The sequence below is a fragment of the Sodiomyces alcalophilus genome (genome assembly GCF_042370955.1).
Source record: "Sodiomyces alcalophilus JCM 7366 unplaced genomic scaffold ACRALscaffold_5, whole genome shotgun sequence".
NCBI lineage: Eukaryota > Fungi > Ascomycota > Sordariomycetes > Glomerellales > Plectosphaerellaceae > Sodiomyces > Sodiomyces alcalophilus.
Window position 1 is genome coordinate 764345 of NW_027263536.1, and position 12297 is coordinate 776641.

The 12297-nt window shown below is 57.6% G+C and overlaps 3 protein-coding genes across 3 annotated transcripts; 2 read left to right on the top strand and 1 right to left on the bottom strand.

Annotated features, from left to right (window-relative positions):
- Positions 1-668: 668 nt before the first annotated feature.
- ACRALDRAFT_2108003 (uncharacterized protein) lies at positions 669-2607 on the bottom strand (the record flags this gene model as incomplete). The annotated part of the gene is made up of 5 exons (XM_071023356.1): positions 669-745; positions 802-1620; positions 1692-2101; positions 2184-2438; positions 2504-2607. 5 exons carry the CDS (start codon positions 2605-2607, stop codon positions 669-671), a joined length of 1665 nt encoding a protein of 554 aa, XP_070873979.1.
- A 3409-nt stretch (positions 2608-6016) lies between these two features.
- Positions 6017-7977, top strand: ACRALDRAFT_2059738 (uncharacterized protein). The gene has a single exon (XM_071021896.1). The coding sequence runs from the start codon at positions 6216-6218 to the stop codon at positions 7740-7742; it is 1527 nt and encodes a 508-aa protein (XP_070873980.1). The 5' UTR covers positions 6017-6215; the 3' UTR covers positions 7743-7977.
- A 380-nt stretch (positions 7978-8357) lies between these two features.
- Positions 8358-12222, top strand: ACRALDRAFT_2042781 (uncharacterized protein; the record flags this gene model as incomplete). Its single annotated transcript, XM_071021285.1, has 3 exons — positions 8358-8360; positions 8463-11808; positions 11912-12222. The coding sequence occupies 3 exons, from the start codon at positions 8358-8360 to the stop codon at positions 12220-12222; spliced, it is 3660 nt and encodes a 1219-aa protein (XP_070873981.1).
- Positions 12223-12297: the final 75 nt, after the last annotated feature.

Genomic DNA, 12297 nt, shown 5'->3' on the forward strand with positions numbered 1-12297 from the left:
TATTTCTTATATATAGAGACTAAATCCATTTATATATAAAATAGCTATAAATTAATTCGAGATTAACCTTTAAATATCTAGTAATAGTGTTAAGGTTTTTGGATTATAGGTGCTATTAGTGTAGGTACGTTTCTCGAACCTTCTTGAATTTCCTAAAAGGGTAAACCGCGAATATATCTCTAACATAATAAAACAGGGGTTATATGGTAGAACTGCCGAGCTGACTAATCGTGCAGAGGAAGTATCGGAACTTGCAAAGTCACGAAGTACAACGTTGCGGAGACAGGTGATGGATGTCGGCACGTACGAATGTATCGCCAGCACCAAGAAAAGTGGAAAATAAATCAAGGTGGCAAGATTTGCAGGTACGTAAATTGGAAGCCTCGTTGTGAAAATGATATGTATATGGTATGTAGGTGGACAATGCACCCGCGGAAACGCCGTCCTCTCCATTTCGCCCTGGTGTCCTCGGCACCGATAATCGGCCATGAATGATATTCCACCGCCCTCGTTCTATCTGACGGGGCTCGATTTGCGCATGTACATGTACATGTATATGTACATGTCACATGGACCACTTTCGCTAAATGATGCGATACAAATGTATCCTTATCGACACAGAGTCGATTAAAGTGCGATAAAAAACGAGCAGAGACGCGGTAGATGGTTTAGAAATGTTCTTTCCAGAAGCGAAAGTTGACTTCCGGCACGGTGGCCATTTTGCAAGCCGCCTTGATATCGCGAGCTGAAAAGACCGTTAGCTATTGTCCATGGACGTTGGAGACGAGACAAAAAACTCACCGGCAGCGGAGGGACCGCAAAAGTACACACCCACGGTAGTGCGCATGCTCCCCTCGAGGCCGCTGAGGTAGGTCCGGTCGAGAATGCCGTCGCGCATGGTGGCGAGGAGGCGCTGGAAGTTGGGGCGGCCAAAGTTGGTGCGCGACTTGAGCTCGGTGAGCGGGTCGACCTGGCTGCCGACCGAGTTGAGGACGATGTTCTGGGTGGTGTCCATGTCGAGCTTCTGGGTGAGGTAGGTGTGGATCTTGAGGAACTCGATGCCGTTGCTGCCAGGCAGCTGGGCGGCCTCGTCCGACTGCAGCTCGAGGGACGACAGGAGCGTCTGGAACCACTCGAAGGAGCCCGTGTCCTTGCACACCCAGATGAACTCGACGCGGCGGAGGCGCGTGGGCGGGTTGGGCCCGTTGCGCAGGTGCCAGATGTTCTTGAGGATCGACGCCCAGGGGGTCACGCCGATGCCGGTGCCGATGAGCACGGCGATCTCGTTGTCGAAGACGTCTTCGGCCGGCGCGCCGTAGGGGCCGTCGATCCGGAGGCTGGGCATCTTCTGGCCGTTCTGGAGGGCCACCTCGTACATGCCCATGGGGTCGACGCCGTCGTAGAGCTTGGCCTGGGTGGGACCGGCGCCGACGGCGTCGCCGAGGGCGCGGGTGAAGTCGCCCACCTGGCGGACGTGGACCGAGACGTACGGGTCTTCGGGGCACGAGGTGATGGTGAATGGGTGCCATTGGTATTTCGAGATGGTGGGGACCTGCAGGAAAAGCCACTGGCCGGCCTTGTACTTGAACGAGGGCTTGTTGAATTGGATCTCCACGACGTCTAGTCCCGACGTATCAGTACAACAAGGGGTTTGAAAAAAGACGTCGAGGCAAAAACGACTGCACACTTACCGTAAGGGTGGCGAACGACACGGGTGATATTGGTCTCACGGCGAGCGCGAACCTCCCGATATAGCCGTTCGATGAGATAGAGGCCACCGGTCCAGAGCTCCCACCGCCAGCCCAGATAACCGATACAGTGCTCCCAGTACTCATCGCCAGCGAAGGGCGAGATGGGATCGGCGGTGTCGCGCACGAAGCAACCGACGGTGTGCGTGTAGAGGCCGAGGAAAAAAGGGATGAAGAGGTGGTGGGTGTACCAGAAGGTCTCGAACGACTGCTGGCGAATCTTCGCATGGGCGGTGGTGTACATCAGAAGCATGCAGAAGAGCATGATGTGACCGGTGATACCACCGGCCTGGGTGTAGTGAATCTGAACAGCCGTCTCGGGGCGAAGTTGAAGGCGTTCGACGTTGTAGAAGCTGGGCGGGTTAGCCGAGTGGCACGTACTAAACACACTAAAGAAGAGACAACAAGAAAAGGGGACTGGGAATAGCTGCTCACTTTACATAATGGGAGCCAGTGTGCAGAACGGTGAAAAAAAGAAGGGCGTAGGCCAGTTGCCTGTGGAACCAGATGTTCTCGTCCATGGGGATCCAGCGGATCTTGGGCCGGATCCATCGCATAATGGTGCGGCATACCGGCAACAGGATGAGCATGCAGTCGAAACTGAGCACCAAGCCCGCACCTCGCGAGATCCACACCGAGTACTGGAGCAAGTTGAGAGGCGCCAGCCTAGGGTCTGCCGCTTGCTTCCACCTGTACATTGGAACCGTACGTTAGAAGGGCGGCGGCCGCGTCGGTTGGACCGGGTTGCTGCTTACCATCCGTAGGCGAATACGCCCCAATGCAGGCCCCAGAAGATGATGTGAAAGATCAGCTTCCGGGCCGTGAACTGCTTCTTGATGAGGGGGATATTGACGAGCATGGTGAAAGTTGTGGGTCAAGGAATTAAATGAAGTGTCGACCTGCGACAGTATGCAGAGGGATCGATCGGCGGGCTGTTGCTGATCCGTCGTCGCTCGACAAGCGCTTCGTGAGGGTGTTGATGTCCTGCCGGGGGTGTGTGTGGCGGCGAGGCGACAATGGTCGAGAAGACGGTTCAGTCCCCGAGGGTGAAGACACCAGCCGTTCTTTTCCCTTGTTCACTTTCCTCCTCTTTCTCAATTGTCGTTCCTTGGCTGGATTACAAGAGTCGTAGGGAAGTGAAGAAACGAAGAAAGACGAATAAGATCAGCGGTATAACGAAGGCCCAACAGACGGTATTCCAGTCGATTCGTTTGATTGTAAAAGAGCGATCTGAACCAGCAGCTGAAAAGAACGGAATGAGACGTGATGGGAGGTTTTCGAGTCTCTAAAAAGAATAATTCGATAAAAAGCCCTTGGCCTCACCCGGACGCAACCAGAGGGAAAGAAAAGAAGAGAAGGGCGAAATGCAAAACGAAGTAACAAATGACGAGAGAAGAGGAAGGTTGAAGAGTAAAAAGTGAGATGGTCTGGGGCAGCAGAGCTAGAAGAGACCAGATGAAAAGGAACAAGGATGGAAGCGGGCAGGGGGAAGGGAAAGGGGGGTCCCCAGTCAGAATCGAGTCGAGGTCCGTGATCCGATAGAGTTGCAGAATATGGCGGAGGTGGTAAGGATATGGTAAGGATATAATGGGACGAGCTATCGACGAGTATAACGGGCTCGCTATTGACCTGGTCTGGCTGTAGCGAGACAGAGACGTCGAGGCCGAACGGGAGCGGATGGGGATACCAAGAGGGCTATGAAACCTCCGATTCTTGGTTCACACGCTAGCCTGGAAGATCAGACACAGACGACGAGGATAAGGCTGGATGGAGCCATTGATAGGGAGGAGTTTTGAGACGAGGATCGTCAGAGCGCTGCTTTGGCAGAGAACGGTAAACGAAGCGTACAACGTACCGTTCTCTGCGACGTTTCGGCCGGGACCAGGGGTAGGGAACCAGGCCTAAACCAAGAGACCAGACAAAGTCCGAGTGTCGATCGCAGAGAAAGCTGTCGAGGAACAGGAGGAAACGGTATGGAATGTGACTGAGAGGATGAGAGTATCCGTAGCTGCCAGACATTCGGGAACTATGCAGAACAGATATAATTAGATTCTGCAGAAAGACGAAAGAACGAAACAGAAAAAAAAGAAGAGACAAAAAGGTCTTTACCGCCGCTGAGGTGACGATGGTGCAAAGTGGCAGACACTCAAGAGTTCCCAAGAGGAGACGAGATGCCGAGACCAGAGCACGCCAGTTGAGTGGTCGAGCACCCAGGGACGGAATCGGACACTAGGCCAAGTTGGGGCTGGTCCCCGCCGTTTCGGGCGCTTAACCACGGGTGAAGTGGCTAGAGCCCCTCAAACCGTAGGCGAGCCACAAGTAAGTAGTCCAGTGGCTGGTGACCAAGCAGGACCACGGACAGCCTCGCCGAGAGGACTGGCGAATCGCGTGTAAGTATTGATCTGTACTATTCGACCTTAACCAATGCTTTCATTTGTGTACGTTGTACCATTTGTGGCTGCCATTGCGCCCAGCTGCAAGGTATTGAGGACGAGAAGGCCGCTTTTCGTGGCACGGCGGAATTCGTATGTACAACGTACAACGTACATACAGTAGGGGCCAAAAAGTATTTACACACCATTATGTACCGTGACTATATAAAATGTATGGCTGGGTACATCATCGTGTGTAAATACTTTTTGCCAGCCGCTGCCCGTCTACAAAACTCCCTGTGCGTTCCCTGCCTCCTGTCGCCCACTTTAGGTAGCTTGAAACACGGTCGCTAGGCCAGGCTAGTCTAGTGCAGGGCGACGGTTTGGGGTCTGCGTCAGGTGCACCCACTGATCCAAGGGCCTGGCAACCGTGCCTTGCCTTGAAACGTTTTCATGGCCCATGCGGGATCGGGTCGAGGGCAAGCCGAGCCCTTTTTTCATCATTGACATCATTTCTGGTTCGAACTCACGAATGCCTACAACCTACACGCAGCGTTTGACGTCAACGTGTTTATTAACCTACTCGGCCGGTTGAGCCGGGCAGCCTCCCCTGTCTACCATTGCATCTTCAGACGCTTTGTCGCATCAGTTTCGACATTCGCTGCTTCTCTGCCGCCTGTCATTTGATTTTTCAGTCTGGGGTATCTATCGTTGGCGAACCACCACCACGTCCATACCATAAAAGGGACTCTTGTCCTCCCGTCTTTCCAGGAGCGTGACGTTGTCAGGTCATGATTAGACTATATCATTTCTACCGCCGTCCTATTTCTCTGTCGTTTCTTTCTTTCCATCTTTTTTTTTTTGACCCTACCAGTGGGGTTAAAACTTCACCTTCGTGCCACAGTTCTTTCTCATGGGCTATCCAGATAGACGAGGTATTTCTCCAAGGACCGCGCAATCTTGGGCAAAGTCATCTTCGTGCAACTCGCACTGAGTAAGCCCGAGCTCAAGCCATGCAAAGTGCTGCCAACGATAGGCCAGCCGGAATGCGGGACGGCAATGGAATCATAGGTTGTGAGGCTTGCTTCATGGGCATTCCACTTGTACACTACAAGGTCCACTACAAAGTTCGGGGTAGGTTCCATTGCTGGCGTACCTGACCTGACTACGTACTTTCTGCCCCTTTGCCACTTTGTCCACATACAACGTAGTGTAGGTACCTCGTAGTGCGTACAAATCGACAATCCCGAGGCACGACGCTTGCTCTACACTAGTGCAAAGACTAGAACTGGCCAATGTTCCCGTCGAAAAGCCTAGATTCCCCCGCATCCAGAAAAGTCCCCAAGTCCCCATACGTATTTCATCATTCTACAGCGTATGTACTTACAAAGTACCTACCACAAGGTGGAGCATACCTTCTCTCACGTTGGCAGCGCGGGGTCCAATCAGTGGCGACGATAACGATAAGGCTCTACGGAATACTTCCCAGTCTCCCCTCACCCCAAGGTCCGGACCAAATCATCCCCCACCTCGACCTGCCGCTCGACGTACCATTTACCGACCTACTGAGTAACGCTTTATTGACATCTCTCTCCTTTCCCACTGGACCCCAAAGTCTCACTACCTTGCGTTAGAACCTAGACTGGTTTTCTTTATCTATATCCATCATCCGGGTATTGTTTGTTTGTCCTAGCGTCGTCGTTCATGTCCATGGCGTCGGAAACATCGGGGAAGAAGCTCTCGAGCCTTCCTGATGAGCTGGTGCTTAGGATTCTCTCGTGTGAGCCGTACGACCCCATACAACCCGCCAGAACTCCGTCTCTAACACAGATTCGCAGTCCTGGAGCCCCGTGATTTCCCCAAGATACTGCTTACCAGCCGAAAACTTCGCCAAATCGCACTGGACAACAATCATTGGAGGTTACGCGTTTTCGACGAATCGTCGTTTCTCGAATCCATTGAGCGTCGCCGCTACCTGGATGACCTGAACAACCGTCACCTGAGCACATTTTTCAGCGATGGCCTTCTCGATCAACACCTGTTGGACGGCCCGGCATCCGTCCGATTATCGCCAGAGGCACGGAAACAGCAGGACATGGCCAACTGGGACCCGACCTTCCCCGGCGAATCCGTCCTCTGGTACGACGAATACATCCAGCGCTATGCCCCGTCCAGGACAAACTGGTTTCAGCAGCCCAGGATACGAGACGGCGACGCCGAGGACCGGCTGGAAGTCCTCGGCCTCGCCCTCTACAACCCGCCGGGCGAACCGGATAGCATGTACGCCGTGTCCCCCTTGGACGACGGCTCGATATGCCTGTGGGACGTCAAGGGACGGCACCGCAGGAAGGGCGCCATGGTAGCCAAGAGCCAGCCGGGGATACTGCACATCGATGGGCCCGGCGCCGTCGGGCGATCCCGCAAGATCGACACGGGCGTCACCGAATCCATCACCGTCGACAGCTACAACAAGCGAGCGTATGTGGCCGTCCAGAGCCACCTTATGGAGGTGGATCTCGAGCGACTCGCCGTCGTGTCGGACCAGTCGTTCGAGTGGTCCATTGCCACCTTGTCGACCGCCCATCCGGACGTGCCCCTGACCGTCGGGACCACGCTCGGCATCCACATCTTCGACCATCGCGCCCGCGTGAACCCGACCCAGGACATCATCGACCAAATCTTCGACCCGGGCCCCCTGCCCAAGTACGCGGCCCTCTCGCAACCGCACCCTCTCAGCATCCTCCACCTACCGAAACTGGGCGACCCGGCGTCCGTCTCGAACGACATCTTCGTGGCCGGCCGCTTCAGCAACATCCTCCACTACGACCGTCGCTACATCCAGCCCAACGTCGGCAGCATCCAGGGGAGCTATCACTCGGGCGCGCGGCTCGCCTGCCTCGCGTCGCTCCCCGGTCCCTTTTCGCCGCTGGACAGCGAAGTGCGGCAGAGAGGCGAGCTGTCGGCCGAGCAGGTCCGGGCCTCCAAGGCCAAGGTGGGACAGACCTTGATAGCAGGAGGTGAATATAATAGTAAGGGCTCCCTCGAGCTGTATGGACTGTCCCCGTCGGACAAGCAGCAGCCACCAGGGTCAGGGTCAGGGTCAGGGTCGGGAGAGAGGTGGCTCAGCTCCAATTTTAAGAACCGGTACAACGCCGCCGAATCCAAAATCCTGTCCATTGCGTGCCATGGCACGCGCATCGCCCTCTCGGACGGCTCCGGCTACGTCAAGTGGTTCGAGCGCGACGGGTCCACCGAGGTCCGCCGCCACAGGATCGGCCACAGCGAGGTCATCACCCGGCCGTCCATCTTCTCGCACATGCCCGGCCTGGACGACCTGGCCCGCAAAATCCTCCCGACGGGCCACCCGGACGCCCGGGGCAACAGCAGGGCCAACGACAGCGACTTGCTGTTCTGGACGGGGGACAAGCTGGGGACCATCACGTTTGGCGAGGCGCCCGGTTTCCAGGCCGACGACTTTGAGGAAGAGGCGCCCATGACGGAGGAGGAGGCCTTGGTTGCGATGGAGGAGAGGAGCTATGGCGAGCGGATGAGGATGGCGCTGGAGCGGGAGGCGGATACGGTCCGGTTCGTCCGGGGTCTTGGGTTAGGGGTGCTCCCTTGAGCGAGTGCAGGACGGACCATTGTGCCCAGGAACTAGATAGTATAGCGATTTTCAGCTTTGACAGTACACAGCGAAGGGCATGGATAGCGTTTGTCAGCTTTGGCGATACAGGTTTGTACAGGTACTCGGCAGTACGAATACCAGACTTGAATAATAAGAGCGCTTGCTTACGTGGTGATGAGGCTGTGAGAATTCTTAGGTTGTCCCACTTATTCCCATGTGGCGCAGCAGGCTGGTGGCTGGCTAAACTTCGGCAAACCTTAGCGTTCAGGTACCAAGACGGACTCTCCGGAACCGGGCAGTGCTGCACTTGCCAATGGCCGACGAGGAGGCGCGTAATCATTAATCCTTAATCCTTTTGACAACCACAACCCCTGGGAAGGCATCAAACGTCATTTCTCATGACCGACCTGGCCTCGACGAGCCGAGCCACGAGCTGCCCCTGACCCTTACCCTCTTTCCGTCGAACCTCTGTTCCTCCATCTTCCATTTGCGACCTACCATTGCGATACAACCTGTATTGTCGCAATCTTCCGTTCCCTCTTCCTTCCCTCCTTTCCTCCTCCGTCCTCCCCCTCCCACCACCTCCCCGTCAGCCATCGAGACAAGCCCAGCATGGTGAGCTATTGACCCGTTTTCCCCGTCCATTCTCCGACGAATACAACAATCTTCAAGTCTTTCTTGGATGGTACTGACTGGAGACCGCGACGCAATCATTAGGGTATATCGAGGCGCCCCAAGGGTAGGGCGGCGAGGAACGCGCAGGCCGGCGCATCGGAAGGCGGTTCCACCGCTCGACCAAAAAAAGCCACCTACGAAGTCTCCAAGAAGAGAGAAATTGGCGTGTCCGACCTCACGTTGCTCAGTAAGGTGTCCAACGAGGCCATCAACGACAATCTCAAGAAACGATTCGAAGCCCGCGAAATCTACACATACATCGGCCATGTCTTGGTCTCCGTCAACCCCTTTCAGGACCTCGGCATCTACACCGACCAGGTCCTGGAGAGCTACAAGGGCAAGAACCGCCTCGAGATGCCGCCCCACGTCTTCGCCATCGCCGAGTCGTCCTACTACAACATGAAGGCCTACGCCGACAACCAGTGCGTCATCATCTCGGGCGAGTCGGGCGCGGGCAAGACGGAAGCCGCCAAGCGCATCATGCAGTACATCGCCAGCGTGTCGGGCAGCGGCACCGTCGGCGGCGAAATCGAGAAGATCAAGGACATGGTGCTGGCCACCAACCCGCTGCTCGAGTCGTTCGGCAACGCCAAGACGCTGCGCAACAACAACTCGTCCCGCTTCGGCAAGTACCTCCAGATCCACTTCAACGCCCAGGGCGAGCCCGTCGGCGCCGACATTATCAACTACCTGCTCGAAAAGTCGCGCGTCGTCGGCCAGATCACAAACGAGCGCAACTTCCACATCTTCTACCAGTTCACCAAGGGCGCCTCGGAGACCTACCGCCAGCAGTACGGCGTCCAGGGCCCCGAGACGTACGTCTACACGAGCCGGTCCAGATGCCTCGACGTCGACGGCATGGACGACCGGGCCGACTTCCAGGAGACCCTCGACGCCATGAAGATCATCGGCCTCAGCCAGGGCGAGCAGGACGAGATCTTCCGCATGCTGGCCGCCATCCTGTGGACCGGCAACATCCAGTTCCAGGAGGACCAGCACGGCTACGCCACCGTCGTCGACCAGTCCGTCGTCGACTTTCTCGCCTACCTGCTCGAGGTGACCCCCGAACAGCTGGTCAAGGCCATCACCATCCGCATCCTGACCCCGCGGAGCGGCGAGGTCATCGAGTCGCCCGCCAACCCGTCCCAGGCCGTCGCCACCCGGGACGCCCTGGCCAAGGCCATCTACAGCAACCTCTTCGACTGGATCGTCGCCCGCATCAACACGTCCCTCAAGGCCAAGCAGCCCACCAAGAACTCCATCGGCATCCTGGACATTTACGGCTTTGAGATTTTCGAAAAGAACAGCTTCGAGCAGCTCTGCATCAACTACGTCAACGAGAAGCTGCAGCAAATCTTCATCCAGCTGACCCTCAAGACCGAGCAGGAGGAGTACGCCCGCGAACAGATCAAGTGGACCCCGATCAAGTATTTCGACAACAAGATCGTCTGCGACCTCATCGAGTCGGTCCGGCCCCCCGGCATCCTCTCCGCCATGAAGGACGCCACCAAGACCGCCCACGCCGACCCCGCCGCCTGCGACCGGACCTTCCTGCAGAGCATCAACGGCATGTCCAGCCCGCACCTGACCGCCCGCCAGGGCAGCTTCATCATCAAGCACTACGCCGGCGACGTGAGCTACACCGTCGACGGCATCACCGACAAGAACAAGGACCAGCTGCTCAAGGGCCTGCTCGGCCTGTTCAAGGCCAGCGGCAACCGCTTCGTGCACGAGCTCTTCCCCCACCAGGTCGACCAGGACAACAGGAGGCAGCCGCCCTCGGCCGGTGACCGGATCCGCACCTCGGCCAACGCCCTCGTCGAGACGCTGATGAAGTGCCAGCCCTCGTACATCCGCACCATCAAGCCCAACGAGAACAAGTCCCCGACCGAGTACAACGTCCCCAACGTCCTGCACCAGATCAAATACCTCGGTCTGCAGGAGAACGTGCGCATCCGCCGCGCCGGCTTCGCCTACCGCCAGTCGTTTGAAAAATTCGTCGATCGCTTCTTCCTCCTGTCGCCCGCCACCTCCTACGCCGGCGAGTATACCTGGCAGGGATCGTACGAGGATGCCGTCAAGCAGATCCTCAAGGACACGAGCATACCCAAGGAGGAGTGGCAGATGGGCACGACCAAGGCCTTCATCAAGTCCCCCGAGACCCTGTTCGCCCTCGAGCACATGCGCGACCGCTACTGGCACAACATGGCCACCCGCATCCAGCGCATGTGGCGGGCCTACCTGGCCTACCGCGCCGAGTCGGCCACTCGCATCCAGCGGTTCTGGCGTAAGAAGAGGACCGGTGCCGAGTACCTGCAGCTGCGCGACCAGGGCCACCAGGTCCTCGCGGGCCGGAAGGAGAGGCGCCGCATGAGCTTGCTCGGGTCGAGGCGGTTCCTCGGCGACTACATGGGCATCAACGCGACGACCGGCCCCGGTGCCCACATACGAAGCGCCATCGGCCTCGCCCACAACGAGAGGGCCGTCTTCTCGTGCCGCGGCGAGATCCTGGAGGCCAAGTTTGGTCGCTCGAGCAAGCCCAGCCCGCGGACCATCATCGTCACCAACAGCAAGTTCTACATCGTGGCGCAGATGCTCGTCGGCGACAACGTGCAGATCACGGTGGAACGGGCCCTGCCGCTGGGCGCCATCAAAGCCATCGTCGCGTCGACGTGTCAGGACGACTGGTTCTCGCTGCTCGTCGGGTCGCCCCAGGAGGCGGACCCGCTGATGAACTGCGTGCTCAAGACGGAGATGTTCACCCAGATGCAGAGGGTGATGCCCGGCGGCTTCAACCTCCAGATCACCGACACGATCCAGTACGCCAAGAAGCCCGGCAAGATGCAGCAGGTCAAGGTGCTCAAGGACTCGCAGCAGCCCGTCGACTTTTACAAGAGCAGCACCATCCATACGCGGCCCGGCGAGCCGCCCAATTCCCGGTCGAGGCCAACGCCCAAGGGCAAGCCAGTGCCGCCACGGCCCATTACCCGCGGGAAGCTCATCAAGCCCGGAGGCCCCAACGGCAGGCCTTCCCGGATCCAACCGGCCCGGAAACCACAGCCGCGTCCCGTCCCAACAACCCCCAGCACGGCATCCACTACCGCCTCCGCCGTCTCTTCTTCTCGGCCCGTGCCACCCACTCCCCAGCCAGCTGCACAGCAGCAAGCCGCCAGCACGGCTGCTGCTACTGCTGCCCTCCCGTCCCACACGCGCAATTCGACGGGCGCCACGAGCGCCGCAGCCCGTCCGCCTCCTCCCGCGCCGCCTGCTCCTCCGGCCAAGGCCAAGATGAGGGCGAAAGTGCTCTACGACTTTGACGGGCAGAGGGAGAATGAGTTGTCCGTCCGGGCTGGCGAGGTGATTGAGATTGTGCAAAAGGAGAACAATGGTAAGATATATCCCTGCTCGACGAGTTCTGACCCCTCTACCTTCAAAAGAAGGAAAAATAGAAAAGAAAAGAAAAAAGTGACTGACTCGGTTTCGACACACAGGCTGGTGGCTGGGCAAGAACTCTTCAGGCCAAGCCTGGGTACCGGCAGCATACGTCGAGGAGATGGCGCCCGAGCCGACGCCGGTGCAGCGGGCACCGCCTCCACAACCGCCAAGGCGACCGGCGGCGGCGCGCAAACCTGTCGGACTGCAGGCGCAGCCGGCGCGCGATTCGGTGATCAGCAACGGGGCGAGCGGGTCGGATAACAGCCGCAGCACCACGCCGACGCCCAGCCTGGGTAACAGCTTGGCTGATGCGCTGTTGGCGCGGAAGAACGCCATGCAGCAGAGGGAGCAGGACGATGATTGGTAGACAAGGAGAAGAGAGGTGTTGGGGTTGGATCACTGCAAGATGATTTTCGTGCATGTTGCATGCGGGTTGGCCATT